General features: G+C 39.8%; 2 protein-coding genes across 3 annotated transcripts in view; one reads left to right on the plus strand and one right to left on the minus strand.

Moving 5' to 3' along the window:
* HS2ST1 (heparan sulfate 2-O-sulfotransferase 1) overlaps nt 1-4,995 on the minus strand; it is a 210,310-nt gene extending 205,315 nt beyond the window's left edge. The window contains exon 1 of one of the 2 annotated variants that reach the window (XM_074266315.1): nt 4,443-4,995. In XM_074266315.1, the coding sequence (XP_074122416.1) occupies nt 4,443-4,566 (124 nt within the window). In that variant the 5' untranslated portion in view covers nt 4,567-4,995. The remainder of the gene's footprint in view (nt 1-4,442) is intronic. The other variant, XM_074266316.1, reaches the window with a different exon arrangement.
* A 73-nt stretch (nt 4,996-5,068) lies between these two features.
* The window catches only part of SELENOF (selenoprotein F), a 42,257-nt gene continuing 30,384 nt past the window's right edge, over nt 5,069-16,941 (plus strand). Inside the window, exons 1-2 of the mRNA XM_074266318.1 lie at nt 5,069-5,667; nt 12,186-12,353. Of these exons, the coding sequence (XP_074122419.1) occupies nt 5,593-5,667; nt 12,186-12,353 (243 nt within the window). The 5' untranslated portion in view covers nt 5,069-5,592. The remainder of the gene's footprint in view (nt 5,668-12,185; nt 12,354-16,941) is intronic.

Genomic DNA, 16,941 nt, shown 5'->3' on the forward strand with positions numbered 1-16,941 from the left:
GATAAACTAGACCCAATGAGCAGAAGTAAAAAGCAGATTTCAATATAAAAAGCTTCCTAATCTTATTTGTGTTCCAGACATGGAATGGGAAGTCTTATGAGGTAGTTACTAATAACTATTTGAGGTGAGTCCCTAATAACTGGGAATATTCAAGCAGAGGCTTGCTAAGAACTTACCCAAGATGCTATGCTGGGCAAATAATTCTTACATGATGAGGTCCTATTGTAAGGCTTTTGTAAGGATAACAACACCATTTTCACAATCCTTTGATTGTTTTTCTCAAAATTTCTACAACTCTGAACAAACTGCTTCCTTCAAATCTTTGATTCTCATAAGTAATGTTTTGTTTGAAAAAAAGTAACTTTCGATTATATAGCACAAACATATTAATTTTCAAAATAGAATTATGAATGTGATCAATTTTGACAAGTGGCACTGTCATAGTAGGCCTTTCAACTGAAACACAATCTGAAATCAAACAGTATTCAGGGACTAGAGCACAATGTCCTTTCTTATCAAATAGGAAAAGCAAAGAAAAGTTTCTTGGAAGGAAGCATTTTTCCAACAGAGTTCTTTTATATGTCAGAATGGAAAGAGGACTTCATTAGTTTTGAGAGGCAGGTAATTTTTGCATTTAGAGAAAATCATGAACTTGTGCTCTGTATTAAGGAGAAGTTGCATATTTTTGTGCTCTCAATACAGAATTGAATCATGTCCATTACACACATATACAAAAAAAGGACAACTACTTCACTAATAGAATTCTTTCAGTTTACATTACATTACATTAAGTCTTTCATGCCAGGAGCTGGATTTTCCTAGTGCAATATCTACTGATTATTATAAAAGAGGCACATAAACTACTGGTCCCACACAATTTAGCCAAAAAAACAAAAACAAAAACAAAAAACCTTGCAGAAAACAAAATTTTAATAGGTTTATTTAATAGGCCTATTAACTAATATCAGCTTGAAAAAAGCGTGAGGTTCCACATATGCAGATTTCTTCAAGGGCAATAATTTAATAAAGCATTTGAAGATTTCAAGCAAAATACAAGTTGAAAGGTAATATGTTTCCTGAGCTATGTCTGTAGCATACTGAAATTATTACATTCTTCAGTATATCCTTGGAAGTTCTCATGTTCACAACTGCAGCATTTCTTGAGGGTATTGAATGGCATGATGTGACTGACAGATAGCCTTTCTTTCTTAAAAAAAAAAAAAAAAAAAATCTTCACACAGATGATGGCTTCATAACACTTTCTGAACAACAAAACAGTATCATATATCCAAGGAAAATAAACATACTCACTTTACAGATAAATAGTAAATCACATAGCTTGACAGTCAGGAAGCCAGCTACCATTGGTCTTTTTCTCCTTTAAAATCATCTTGGAAACAACACTCAACTCAAGTGATGTATTAAATACTTTACTTTCTTCAGGCAAGAAAGGAAAAATTAAAAGTTGAGTAATTTTATATAAACACTCTAACAGGCTTCAAATCAAAAACAGTGTCTACATGTTAATATGTTACATATTAAGGATCTCATTTTTATTGTGCATGAAGCAAGCCTTCCAAATACTTCTTGTTCATTAAAGCTGAATGAAGCAAATTAATATAATAATAGTAAGAAAATGCATTTGTAAAGCACTTTTAAGATCTGAAAAATACACTGCACATGGTATCTCCTCTGATCCTTAAAGTAATCCTGAAGTAGATGCTGTTATGATCCCAATGACACAGATGCGGTAGCTATGGCTGAGAGAGGCTGAATAGCTTGGAGAGTTATGGGTAATATCTGATTGATACAGGATTAGAATTCAAGTCCTTCAGGCCTCCAAATCCAACACTTTCCATCAAGCCAAGTTGCTTCCTATAAACTATAGATACAATTCTACACTAAAACTACAAAGATAAAATGATATTCAATCAATAAGCATTTATTAAGCACCTTCAACAGCCATCTTTGTAGAGATAAAGATAAAACTTTCCATATGAAACAATGGCTACCCTCGAGAAGCTTTCGATCTTCAGAGGATAGACAAGAGGCACAAATATGAGTATGTAAAAAATACAAGTTAATTTGGGAATCAAGGCATTAATAATGGCTGAAAGATTGGTGGGGAGGGGTAGCTAAGCCTTGAAGGAAACCAATTCCAAGAGGCATATTCTGAGCAAGAAAACAAAGGGAAAAGTCCATTCTTTGAAGCAGATGGGGCAATATGAATAGAAGACAAAACAGCAAAATTATTCACCACACAGCCAACACTTCATCTCCTAATTCCGCCTTTGTTGTTCCTCACTCTTATAATATACCCTCCCCCCCCCCACTTCTCTAGGCCAGTTTGGCTGAGTGGATATGAAACATAATAGAAATGCAAAGGTAGGTGGGGAATCAGGTTGTGAAGCATCCGAAATGTCAAAGGAGTTTATATTTGACCCACAGGTATCAGGGAACTGTAACTGCTGGCGTTTATTAAGGAGACTGAAGTGAGTCACCTTGGCAACTGAAAGGAGAATGGATTAGAGGGGGGGAGAAACTTGAGCCAAGGAGACCAAAGAAAGGGCAATGGCCAGAGTCCTGGCAGGAGGGATGAGGGCTTGACCTGAGAAGTAGCTGTATGTGAATAAAGAGAAGATGGATGGGAGATGTGGCAGGAGAAAGGCCAGGATGTGGCTACTGACTATTGTATACCTGAGACAAAGATGGGAGAACAATTGAGGATTACAGATTTTGAACTGATTTAAATCAAAACATATTCTTTTTAGTCAATTAGATCTACATACATACTGATGAAATCCAACAAAATGAAGGCAATGTCCTTATCAACTGCATTCATATACAAGGGCAGAGGAGGATTAGCAGACATTTGTTTCAGCTCTTTTTCTAGTTTCTAAGTACATCTCTTGTCACTCAGACACACTGATATTAATTGTTCCTTGTTACAATGATCTTTAAAACTTTCTGTAACTTACTAGAGAATATACTTCAAAACTGGATATACTCATGTCAGCTTAATTCAACTCAAAGATTAAAGGCTTGTTATTTGCAAATGACTATACTTGGGACTGGGAATATAAAAACATTGTTTCTGTCTTCAAGAAACTTACACTCTGGGAGGAAAATTATTAAAATTCAAATGAGTAAGTTTTTCATTCTAATCTAACATGTACTATAACAATAAGTAAACCTAATAGGCAGCTTAGCCTGAGGGATATAAAGTCTAACACCAGGAAAACCTTGGATTCAAACCCCACTTGTAATATGTCCAGTCAATAAAAACTGTTCCAGGCAGCTCTCTGAGATCCTAAGTTGCAGAGAAGGCGCTGAATTCCAATGACAGAAGGATTTTCCATACCTGAAAGTTCTCACTACCAAAAAAATCATAAGTCCTTTCCCTTACCCATTCCTAAGCATGTATCTTCATTTTTTTTAATAACTCCCTTTCAGTTCTTTATTCTAAAGGTTGCATAGTTTCCCAAACTTTATTTAAAGTGGAAGGAGCATGCATTAAAGGAATTAGCATAAGGCTACAAGAGCTTCACCAATTTTTATCTACCTAAATCAGTGTCTGCCAGATTTTTTTAATGCAAATTTACAAGCCAAAATAAAGCAAAAAAATTGATTGATGAGCTTATATTAAGTGTCTCCAAAGTATCTTCCAAATGAAAAGCCCCCTCCCAACATTTTTCCTGTGTATTCATCACAGCCCCTCAAAACTTCCTAGCTCACTTCAAACACAATTCTACACCAGATTTCCTTGACTTTTATACCTAGCTACTCATGGGTATCTCGGTATTTCTTCCATTTTATGGACCGTCTTCGTCCATCAGAATGGAAGCTCTATGAAGGTAAAGGGTGTGTTTCTTTTGGCTTCCATTTATATTCCCAGAGTTTAATATCGTGCTCTTAGAAAGGGTTTAATAATAGTATCTATGCACGTTCTCTCAACTTCTTAATAACCTCCCAACACCAATACTCGCTGGCGTCCTCCAGCAGCTCGATTCAATTAAGTCACTTTGGAAAGCACATCACCTTCCTTTCCCTCCAGAAAAAAACAGCAGAAAGCGCCACATCAGTCCAAGTTCGCCCCATCTCACTCGAAAGCCACTTGTGTCTCAATGGCTACCCGAAGTCTCGGGACATTCACCCGGGGATCCGCAGCATTTCGGGCTCCCTCTCGCCAACAACCTCCCGCCCTCTCCTGCCCACTCAGCTCAGGGACTCCCGGCCGCTCCCAGGCTCCCAGTGAAACTGACTAGGATCAATTTCCCGGCTTGTTACAGTTGCCGCTCCGGCGGGGAAGCCCGGGTCCCAGGGATGTCAGCCCTCCGCCATCCCGCCCCGGCCTCCCCGCAGGAAGATTCCGGCCGAGGGCATTCGTCTCCCCCCGCCCCCCGGGGTGACAGTCCCGGGTGAGCCCCTTTCTCTCCGCTCACCTAGCTTGGAGCGGGACTCCTCCAGCTTCTGGATCTGGTTCTCCAGAAAGAGCATCGCCACGGCGAAGGCCACCACCGCCAGCAGCTGCAACTTGGGCGGCATCATAATCCTGAGGAGCCCCATGAAACCCGCCGCCGCCGCCGCTGCTCGGGATCACGACATACCGCGGGGGGCGCGGAGCGAGGCCCCGGGGATCCGGGGGGCGCGGGCGCGAGGCACCGAGAGGAGCGAGCGGGAGCGGAGCGCCGCAGCGGCGAGAGCAGAGGCAGCGGCCACCGCTGCCTCCGACCCCCCCTTCTTCCTTCCTAGCCTCCCTCCCACCACCCACCCCCGCCCCCAGGCACCAACGCCAACGCCGCCTGCGCCCGCTGCTCCTCCTCAACCTCAGCCGCAGCCCCGACCACAGGGCCCCCGCGCTGAGCAGTGTTCGGGTTCCCGCTTCCCCTATGCCGGACCAAGCCCGGCACCCAGCTCGCTCGCTCGTTCGCTACCTCGCTCTGCCCACCCGCCTCCCTTCTTCCTCCACTGCCTGCCACCCTCCCGGAGCCCCGCTCCAACACCGAGGCTGCGACTGCGCCGCCCTCGGCCCCGCCCCCATATAGGCCACGCCTCCTCTCCAATACGCATTCACGCACGCTGCTCAGCAGCCCCGCCTCCCGGTCTCAGCAAACATTCCTCCCTACACTTACCGCAGCCGCTTTTGAACCCGCCTCTGCCATCCTACTTGCAGGGCTCTTTCGCTCCGGATTACGGTTGATTTACTCAGCTGCCATTAAAATTCGCTCAGCAGGTGATTGGCTAAAAGGAGGCGACAGAGAGGCGGGGCGAAGCTAGAGGAAGGAATGAGCGTTTTAGGAGTCGGAAAGAAATGCCATGAATGAAACTGAAGGGGCCCTCAAATGGAATAGAGCATAGGAGTCCTAATAATGTGCCTGACTGTGAGGAAAAAAAACAAATCAAAAAGACCCTCGTATTCCTTGATATTTTAGGGGACCACCCTCCTGGACATCTCCATTCTATTATGTGACTCAGTATGAAGCTACTATGCGCGGCTAGCATTAAGCTAACGACCCAAAGCATCAGGCCCCACGCCAGACACCCCAAAGAGGGGTCCTCGGGCCTCGTCCGGACTCGAGAATAACGGCGGCGATGGCGGCTGCTGAGCAGCGGTGGTTTGCACCAGCTTTCGGGCTGCGATTGCTGCTGGTGTCGCTGCTGCAAGCGGTGAGTGCTGGGCGTCTCCGTACAGGCCTCTGAGCCTGGAACGAGAGGCCGGGGACCCAGGACGAACCTTGGGAGCCGCGACTGACGGCGGCGGGAAGCAGCCTGGAAGCGACTGCGGCCCTTGGGCTACGTGGCTGCTGTTCGGCCCCGCCCGCCCGGTCTCCCTCCTTAGCAGCTTAGGGCCTCGTTCTTGGCTGCTTCTCTTGGGCCCGTCTCGCTTCTCCCGTATATGGGATCCCAGTTCAGCCTGCGAGACACTGAGCATTTATTCAGCGCCTACTACGATTAGTCAACGAGCACTCGGAACCGTCTTCCGTTAGTTAAACGCTGGGATTTTAAAAGGGGGAGGTCGGAGGAGGACTATCTGCCCTCAGGGGGGGTATCCTCTAGATAAACAGGGGCGTCTAAGATAATAGAGAGGCCGGGCTGAAAAGTGCTTCTCGTTAATGAAAGTTAGCCGGGGGTGCGGCCTTCCGGGCGGGGCCACGGCTTGTGACCACACACTTTACCCTCCGAAACTCTCCTGGTCCATTTCTTGTCTGTTTGCTTCTTTAAGAGAAGCTCCTCGTGTAACATGCATTGGACTGGACTCCGGTTCAGATCCCGCCTCAGACACTGATCCTCGGCCTCCCCTAGTTGTGCTCGCTTTCCCTTCTGTGAAACACGAATAACTCACGGGATTGTTCTGAGGGTCCGAGATCCCAGGCATAAAGCATCGTGTCGACGCTCATTATTTTTATCTCTGATCCTCATGGTTCCTCAGCAAAAATCCTCTCCATCCGCAGCCCCCGGGTTTATAACATTGTCCATTGCATCATTGGATCAGTATCTTTTTTCCCTATCGATTTTAAACTTCTTAAAAGTAGGAAAGGATACAGTGATAATAAAGTGCTTGGTGTGGGGGGAGGGGAGGGCTCAAAAAAAAAAGCAGTTTTTCCTCTCTAAACTACTGAAGGAATATAGCACGTACAGAAATAAACCGAAAGAGAACTGGATTGTAAATGCTGATGATGTGGATAATCAGGAAGGGTCAGGAGATGGCACCTCGGTTGTCCTTTAGCAGAAGCCAGAGATGGGACTTAGAAGGATCTTCCAGCCATGGGGAGCCAAACATGCAAAAAGAAAAAAAAAAAAGAATAAGATTTGGCATATTTTGCATGTGGGGAACTGCTCTCTACGTTTAAACTTTCTGATACTTGGTAATTGGCTGTGTTCTGTTTAGCCCAGCCCTTCCTTTTACAGATAAGGAAAAGTTAAAGATTAGAGGACGAATCCAAAGTCCAGCCAGGGGCGGGTGACGTGACTAGAGCTCACAGGTAGCCTCTCTGACTCCTGTACCGCTGCCTTTGCTCGTTCCTAAGAGAAGTCAAGATTTCAGTTCTTCTGACCCTGATCTCTCCCGCCAGCTCCTTCTGCCCCTTAACTTCATTGCCCAGTTCCCTTTTCATTCTTGGGCCCTCCCCCTCTGAATTTGTAGATTGCAGCTATAATTTCCGATTTTAAACTAGGAGAAATGCTGGAATAAGGGCTTGACTTCTTAAAATCTTTTTTTAAAGTTTAAGCATGAATGTTGACCTAACTGGAAAATTGTGTAGTAATAATATCAGTGGCTCACACTTAATTCAAAAAACATTTTCTTCAAAAGGTCTTATCCATCATTCATTCTTTAACAGCACCACTATTTCCCACTCCTCCTCTGCCCCAGTAGAACTCTGCCTTATAACATCTGGTATACATTTAAGCAAACTAAATCAGCATGGCCATGTCTGAAAATTTACACCTCATTCCACACTTGTAATCTGCTGCCTTTCAGCTTTAAAGCAGGAGACACAATCGTCCTCTAAAATTATGATTAGTCATGACATCAGTCTGAATTCAGAAATTTTCAACTTTTTTTTCCTTTAAATCCAGATGGTCATTTTGTATTTCCTTCTGGATCTTCACTCTCACTTTTCATCATTTTTTTCTAAGTTTCTCTGCATTTGTATTGTTTGTTTCAGCACAGTAACAATTCCATTTTATCCACTCACCAATCTGTTAGGTGCCCTTTTCCTTCCAATCCTCTGCTGACCCTTGCAAATGCCACTACAAATAATTTTTGTATGCGATCTCCTTACAGTCTTATCTATGAAGGGCACTGCACAGCCAAAGGGTATTACAAAGTGCTTTTCTTAAAATTCTGTGGAAAAGGTAGCACAAATATTTTGCCCCTTCTTCAGAAGCATTTGGGTCAGAACTCAGGTAGTCTCATAAGAAATTTCACACTCCATCCAGTCTGCCTTAACTTTTCCACATTGAAATGCGAGTGCACATCTCTTAACATTTGACACAAAATTACAGGGGTAAATTAATATAGGGAAATTGTATTTCCATATTCATTCACATAATTAGTATATTCATCCTCTCTGAGATAAGGCAGCTAATCTTCCACTTACCAGGAAGGAAGCACTTCTGTGCGACCAGACATTCATTCATGGTTGACAGGATTTTCAAGAAGGCCTTTATAAATGTAACTAAAGGACTCTTAAGATCATAAAATTTTGCATCAGGACAGACCCTTGGTTCTTTCCCTCTCAGTTTGTACTCAGTGATTTGCCTCAGAGACCTAAGAAAGAGAAGGCCCATGTGTCCATAACTCTTTAGTGCTGTAGAAAATAGAAGGTGCCCATCAGTTGAGAAATGGCCAGATTATGGTATAGAACTATCATGGCACATTTTTGTACTGGAAGATAAGGTGAAAGGAATGGTTTCAGAGGATCCTGGAGAAACTTGTATGAATTGTTGCAGTCAAGGGAGCAGAACCAGGAGAACAATTTATACCAGGGGTTCTCAAACTACGGCCTGCAGGCCAGATGCGGCCCACTGAGTTCCTTTATGCCACCTGCCAGGTTATGGCAAATGGGCTGAGAGGCGGAGACAGAGTGAGGTTTTGTTTTTACAGTAGTCCTGCCCTCCCACAGTCTGAGGGACAGTGAACTGGCCCCCTACTTAAAAAGTTTGAGGACCACTAATACAATAACCCCAATTGAAGACAGACAACTTTGAAAAACTTGAATTCAGAGCACTGTGATGCCCAACCATAGTTGAAGAAAATTGACAATGGAGCATGCTACTTACCTCCTAAAAAAGGTGGTGTGATAGGTGCTTTTTTGTTTGTTTGGGGTTTTTTCCTTGACCAATACTATCCATATTGGTAACTGGAAGTTTTTCCCCCTCCTATTTGGGGTGGGGAGGAAACAGAAAATAAAAGCATATTTATTTAAAGAAAAAAAAATTAATGATTAGCCAAAATTGTGGGGCAAGTTAATGGCCAGCCTTAACTAGACTTAAATACATATCTCCTAATTCTCAGCATCTTGTCTTAGACAAGCATTACCCAAAAGAATTCTAGGTTGTGTTGCTTGCCAAAATGTATTTTCGATACTATTTTAACAAGTACAAAAGAATATTATACTCATTCAGTATTTTTTGTATTTCAATAAACCCTTACATGTAGAAATTTTAGAAATATTTTTGAAATAATGCTACCTAGAATGTGCTTAATAAAAGTAGTACTGTTCCTTAAGGGGGAAGCTCCCGCAATATTGAGGGAGTTGATAGCAGGAAAGTTCCTTGATAGACTCCAGTTTGAGGGGTTTTGATAGCATCAGGTCATTATGTACAGTAATAGGAAAAAAGTGAACTTTATTTCTCCTACATTTACTCTTCCACTTTTTAAATTATGCTGCCACCCCAAGTGAATGAAATCTGACCTTGCTTACAGGTTAGTTTGAGTTTTGGGTAGAAAAATATGCAGCATAGGTGCAGTGGAGCTGCCTGGGTTTGGGAAATCAAAGAACCTAAGTTTCCTTGTAACTTGACAACCTATTGTATGTGTGAATCCTTGGCAAAGCACTTAATCTTGTTGGTCCTCAGTTTCTCAATAAAATCAGTAAGTTACACAATGATTCATTGGACTATCAAAGATAACTAAAGATTGTCTTTAAGAGCTCTTCCAATACTAAATAATATGATTCCAGGAAGAAAGTAAGTTTAGATAGAAGTGAGCAAATCTTAAAATTTTATCCTTATTCTCATTTCTCCCTTTCTTTCTGCTAATATCAAAGGACCATATATCTTTTACGAATTCTTTGAAATTCAGTAAGTTATAGCTCATACGTTCAATCTCATCTTATTCAAAACCTATTTAATTTATGCCATCAAGAGCAAAACTAAAACCATATAAGATCTGTAGTGGCACACATAAGATTGAGTTCAGGTCAACAAATGCTAAATGTGATATTCTCCAAAGCAAGAAATGAGTTTGAGTTTTCTCTTTTGAAAACTATCTAGCATGAAAGTGCTAGCTAAATATAAACTAATGCTCTTATTATTACTGTGCAGCTTCACAACCAACTGCACATCAAAACATGTGCCTTAAATTTGGTCCAAAGCTAAATTTCCTCCAAAGAGTAGTATTAATTACCTAACCTCCAGGATTTCCACCCTTTCTCTTCTTTGTCACTAGCTAAAATTTGGGCACCTATTAGCAACAGTGGTGGCTGTATTGTCACAAGGATAAATGGCCAGTTTGTATTCCAATGGTAGTTTTCTAAGAGTGCCTCTGTGGTTTTCTAGGGTCCTTGAAATTACAGTAAATTGCAGCTTACTACACTCTGGGTTCCAGGATGCTTTATTTTAAGGTAGAATGCCCAGATGTAGAAGTGAAGAGCTATAAATCTCAAACTAGTAGTTCTTTAAGGTGAAAGTGGCCTCATGTACTCTGTGAAGTGGTTATTTTCTCCAAGAGTACATTATAAGTGTTCTTAATCTTCAGGAATAGATGTATTCCGTGTGACTTAGGGGAGTTGTTTCCTGGGGCTCCTCAAATTTGAATTATACAAATCAAATTATCATCTCCGACAATGTGTGGATGGATGTTCATATAGCTGTAAAAACAAAATCATGATGCTTGTGTTTTAATCCAAAGCTGTTTTTTTTTCCCTTTCTGACAAATAAGAGCATATAGGGAAACAGTTAACTCTGATTCCTAGACATGTATAGGAATTAAAATTTATGCTGTTAATATTTTTAAGAACAAAAAAAATTCAAATACTTGTTTAATCTTTTTAAGAATAATCAGTAAATCTAGTCTTTAAAAAAAAAAAGCGTTGACTTTAAAAAGCTAAAAAAAAAAAAAAAAAAAAAAAAAAAGCAGCTTTGGAGGCTTAAGATTACCTGATTTCATTACATGGCATTAAATATTGCACACCATCTTCCTCCCCTTTCTCTGTCATTTTTCAGTTATTTGTGACCTTTGTGACTCATTTGGAGTTTCTTGACATAGATATTGAAATAGAACTTCAGCTCATGTTACAGATGAGGAAACTGAGGCAAACAGGATGAAGTGTTGGGCTGAGGATTACACAGCTAGCAAATATCAGAGGCCCGGTTTGAACTTTGGAAGACCAGGCCTGATATTCTGTGCACTTTGGTGCCTCCTAGTTCCTTCCTTCAGCCAAATTGGCTGATTTGTTCATTATTTTACTCCATGTGTTTACACTGGCCAAATTGTAATGCTAGACTACTCATGCTCCCAGCGTAAATATTCTCTCCTCAGCCACTGATTAGAATCCCACATTTTCTTCAAAACTCTGCTCTAATACCATCTCCAGCATGAAGTCTTTACGGTTCTCAGATGCTAGTACCTACTCCCCCAAGTTATGTAGTTTACTTTATGTTTACTTGTGGGTAGGTATACTGGTTTTCCTCCATGGCATGTTTATGTCTCCCATTTCTTAGCACAATGAGTGGCACATTACTAGTCACTTAGTAAAGGTTTGTTGATTTATGTGTATTTTGGATTAGGTTAAAATTCATGTGTTCTAGAGATCTCCAAATCATTTGAAGTTTTAAAATTTTGAGAATAAGCAAATCACAAAATATAGCAAATGCAGATATATTAATAATACATACAAGCTTTTAATTCTTTAATGTGATTTTGTAAAAAGTAATTGTAGGTTTTTCCTTGAAGACACCTGTTTTTTTGACTCAGAACGGAGATTGTCAGTAAAGAAACATTTATTAAATATCTGCACCAAACAGAAGAACACTGCTAGGTATTTTGGAGCATGTAGAATTTAGCTGAGATGTAGTCCCTGGCCTCATGAATCTTAAATAGCTAGACTGTAGGTAGGTTGGTAAGTGGGGATGGATGGATGGATGGAGAGATTTCATTTCTTTGAGTTGAAGTTATAGTTGAAAGTATTATATGCTTTCATATTATTTTTAGAGCCTTCTTCCTCCAAGATACAGCTATCATAATCTCCCTCTGCAACTATCTTATTTCATATTTATTCATGTATGTATACATTCTTTTTGGTTCCCCCCCACTCCCACCCCGCCATTCCTCCCTCCTATGTAGGATGTAGGTTTCTTGAGAGTAGGATTACTCCATTCTTTGGATTTCATTGGGCCTGGCCTATAATGTGTGCTTAGTTAACACTTGTTGGTTGAATGTCTTTACTATCTCTTTTCAGATATCTGCACAGGGATCGGAATTATCATCAGAAGCATGCAGAGACTTGGGTTTCTCCAGCAATTTGCTCTGTAGCTCTTGTGATCTTCTTGGGCAGTTTAGTTTAACTCAGCTGGATCCTGATTGCAGAGGATGCTGCCAGGAAGAAGCACAGTTTGAAACCAGAAAGGTAATTTCAGTACTTTTCATTACAGATTTAAGTTTGAGACAAGTTGTAAAGCTTATAATCTGCTCAATTATGTGAAATGGGAAGGATGAGGAGTCAGTTGAGATTTTACTTAATTCTTAATCATTAATCTCATAAAAACAACCAATTTATTGGTGCATCAAGAAGGAACATTCAGCAAACATTTATAACAATGGTGTGCTAGGAAAAGGAAGCAAAAAACAAAAGTTTCCCTGCCATTGAGGTACATTTTATTAAGGGATACAATACATACTTTCATAAATGAAAACTAGATAATTTGAGGAAAGAGAACAGCACAATTTCACCAAAAGATGTGGCTTGTAAAGTGATCCTGAAGAAAGCTAAGATCTCTTAAGAGGCATAGTTGAGAAAAGACTGGACCCCAGTCTTGGGAAGAACAGGATAGCCTGGGCAAAAACAAGAGAGAGATGGAATTCCAAACTGGCAAAACAGTTAGTAGACCAGTTTGGCTAGAACAGAAATTGGATGAAAGGGAACAATATAGAAATCTGAAAATCTAGTTTGAAGCTAGATTGTGTGTCACTTTAAATACTAGGCCAAGAAATTCGTATTTTAGTATCCTAAAGAAACTAGTTAAAGTATCTTAACAACAGACCTGTGAAGGAACTAGAAATAAAAGAGAAACTTAGGGGACATGTGATAACTAACTTTAAGGTTTTGAAGGATTGTCAGGTGGAAGACTAGATTTGTCCTTGTTGGGCTCTAAAGGAGAGAATAGAAAACAAAAGGTACTAGTTGGAAAAGGGCTTTGGGCTTGCTGTAAGAAAAAATGTGATGACAGTTTGAGGTGACCAAAGGCAGAATAGGCTCTCTTATTGGAGGTCTTCAAAGACTAGATAACCACTTGTTAGGAATGAGATGGAAGGAATTTGGGGAGGGAGTTACAGGTTGGACCCAGAGGCCTTTCAGGCTTACAATTCTGAAATTGTGCCTCTCAGGGCTTAGATTACTTCATTAACTATTTGCAGAATTAATAGGGAAAAGGAAATATTAGGAATAAGGAGTAATATAAGCAAGAAGTAATAAAGAATTGAACTAGGATAATGGCTCTGGTAGTGAAAAGAGGGACATGTTAAAAAAGAAATGGTTTTGTAACAATTAGGTACTTTTTGTCTGTGCAGAGTGGGTTGGGAGAATGAGAAAAGGGATTTTTTTTTCCTTATTTAAAAAATAATTCTTTAAAAATACACTTTTGAAAAAGAATGTTATTGTGGGAGGTTCCTGCCAAGGTAGCTTCCTAAATAATAAGCAGCCTGCCCAGCTCTCGTGTATATACATAAGCAAAATTCGAATATTTATTCCAGTGTGAATAATCAAAAAAATCCAATGAGGAGCCATAGTTAGGTGATTTCTTCCAAGTCAGTACTACACAAAAAGTCAGCCAAAAGTCCACAGGCCCAATAGTGGGGCCCAAAGGCGGCAGGATTAGAGAGATTCTGTAAAAGAACCTAACAGTGATCAGAAAGCCTCAAAGTAAGGATCTGGGTATTCCTTAGGAGTCCTCCTGGAATGGCATTACTAGTGTGGTACTGTAATGTTTAGCCCAGAATAGCCCCAGCCTGGGGTTCTAAAGTCCTTAACGTTATGATCTTTAGTGTCAAAAAGGGTCCTGCAGATACAGCACACTGAACCTCAGAGATCCAGGAGCCTGATCTGAGGAAGCAAAGGTCAGGGTAAGAACCAGACAACCCAGAGGGAGACTAGCCTGGCCCTGTTACAGTGTCTCAGCTGAAGTGGAGAAATGAGTTATTCAGTTACACTAACCAATATTAAAAAAAAAAAAAAACAACAACAAAAAAAAACAAAGTGCAAACCTAGAAATGCTCAGAAAAATTGCAGTCAGAAACTCAAAAGGAAAAAAAATGTATTTCTCCAAAGGAATACATGAATGCCTAGAAGAATAAAACAAGAGTTCAGGGTTTGTTTTTCTTAATGAAATAAAAGCTGGGGGAATTAATAGAATAAATTGCTTAGAAAAGAAATTGATAAGCTTTTCCAAATTAATGAATTCACTGAAAGCTAGAATAAACCAAACAAATCAATGATTCCATGAGACAGCAAGAAATACTAGAACACAAACAAAAGATAAAAGAAGATATAAGGCATTACATCAAAAGCAACTGAAAATAGATTAAAGGGAGATGATTTAAGGATCATTAGACTTGCTGAAGACTTTGTTTAAAAGAAAGAGGACCTAGACACTTTATATAAAGAAATCATGAATGAAAAGTGATTGACTCTATTAGAACCATAGGTCAAAATTAGAGCCTGCCAGTAGCCTCCCCCAAAAGGGAGAGTCCTAGGAATATCGAGATCCAAATTCGTAACTCCCCTATCCAGTCAGAAATTTTGCCAGTATCCAGAAAGAAGCAATTCAAGTACTAAAGAATTTTGACCAGGATCACACAAATCCTGGCATCTTCTACCATAAGCTAGAGAAGATCCTTTTGGGATGTAGTCGCAAAATAAATAGGCTTAAAGTTCAAGTATAACTCACCTTCTGATACAGACTGTTACACAGTGGGAGTGGGCAGAGGTAAATAGTCAGGAGATAACTTTTCTGGGGGGGGGGGGGAAGAAAGGTGTTTCAGTAATTGGAAGGGGATATATAATGATGTAGTATTCTGATGGGAAGAGGAGAAACAAATGTTCTTTCGGGCTTAATATTTTTGAAGGATATTGAGGGAAATTCCTTAAGAAAGCCAAAGGTCTTAGGGATAAAAGAGTTTTATTCAGAGGGTTTGAAAAAAAAAAAAAAGAGATAGGAGAATAAAAGAAAGTATGTGTAGAAAGGAGAGAAAAGAAGAGAGAAAATACAGGCATTATTATTGAGGTATATGAGAGGAAGAGGATAAATACACAAGCATAGAAGAAAGAATGGGCAGGCAGTGGTTCTAGGCTGACCTGCCTGCTGTTCCTTAAACAAGACAGCCCATCTCCCAGCTTTGGGCCTTTTCCCTGACTGCCCCATGGACCTGGAGGGCCCTCTCCATTTCTGCTTCCTGGCTTCTTTCAGGACCCAACTACAGGAAACTTTGCTGGATTTTCCCTCCCTCTATTGATTATCTCCAATATCCAACAAATACATAATTGTTTAGATGTTGTCTTCTCTCATAAACTCATGTTAGCCCCTAGAGAGCTGTAGTTTATTATTCTTTATATCCTCAGTATTTAGTACAGTGTGTGTCACATAGGAGATGCTTAATAATTGTTTATTGACTAACTTTTAACTCCTCTAGTTATAACCTACCTCTCTTTGACATTCTTGCTCTTCAAGAGCTTAAATCTGATAGAAGACAAGAATAGACACAAGTATATGAATACATCCTTGTAATTGTCCAAAGACAGAATAAGTGCTTTATAAATATGGTTTCTTTTGGGAAAATGAGGAAATTCTGATTGATTTGACAATCCAAGTACATAATGAATCTATTCTGGCTAAATTGATCTCGAGCATATATTTCGATTTAATGATGGGATGTTTTCCTGATAGCTCCTGCACCTCATATTCACTGTTATCTTCTCTAAAAGTGCATTTCACATAGTGAATACTTTTTTTTTTTTTTTTATCAATACCTGACAATTCAGTCTATGGTAGGTCTCATGGTTTTTCTTCTGTCTTAATCCTTCCCATCTAGGTCTTTAAAATCTGTTTATAACCCTTTTATAACAGTACATCACAAATTTAGGTAATTAATGTTTCTGTATTTCATGGTGGTAAACCTGCTGATCCTAAACTTTAAGCTCAAAAGTCTAAAAGTACCACTATAAGCTTTAAAATATTGTAGCTCAAGACAACTCCTCATTGAAGGCAGAAAAGACATTAAGATAAGCATAGAAATATTACTTCAAGCTGTGTAACTTAATGTTGTACATCCTTGGAATGTGAACACAAAATAAGATTTGGTATTTTACTGCAAATTGATTTACCTGTCATTAAACTTAGTCCTATAACCCAGTTGGATTCTTCATCAGCAGCCTTCAAAACCAAGTATTTGTCTTGGCTTAGTAAAAGTCCATTTACAAAAATAAGTGTCTCACAAAAAAAAGTTAAAATACTGTGTAAATCAGACCTATTATAGAAAACACACTATTTGCAGCTTTAAAAATCAAGTATTTGTAATAATTAAATGTTACCAAACAGTTAATTTTGTCTTTTTTAACATATTTTGCAGTTATATTATCAATTAAGCAAGTCACTTCCAGTGCTGCAGATTCATTTAAATCGTTTTATCCTCCTCCAGAAATGTTTTCGTAAAGAAAATTTAGTTGCTTACAAGCCAGACATAAAATTTTATTTTGAAACAACTCTTATACATAAAACAATAAAATGTCCTTGAAATCCTTTTAACATTCTGCAATTATTTCATTATACTTCCTTCCTGTTTTGACTCTTTTTTTTTTTTTTCCCCCTCATGAGCATCCTTTCAAACAACATATAGTTATCCATTTAGTAAACAGTATCTACGGGTAATGAAAAAACATGTACAAAACCTACTAACTTGAGATAGTTCGTTATTTCAGATCACAGTGCATTTCTTTGTGTCTT

The sequence above is a fragment of the Sminthopsis crassicaudata genome, chromosome 4 (assembly GCF_048593235.1).
Source record: "Sminthopsis crassicaudata isolate SCR6 chromosome 4, ASM4859323v1, whole genome shotgun sequence".
Lineage (NCBI taxonomy): Eukaryota > Metazoa > Chordata > Mammalia > Dasyuromorphia > Dasyuridae > Sminthopsis > Sminthopsis crassicaudata.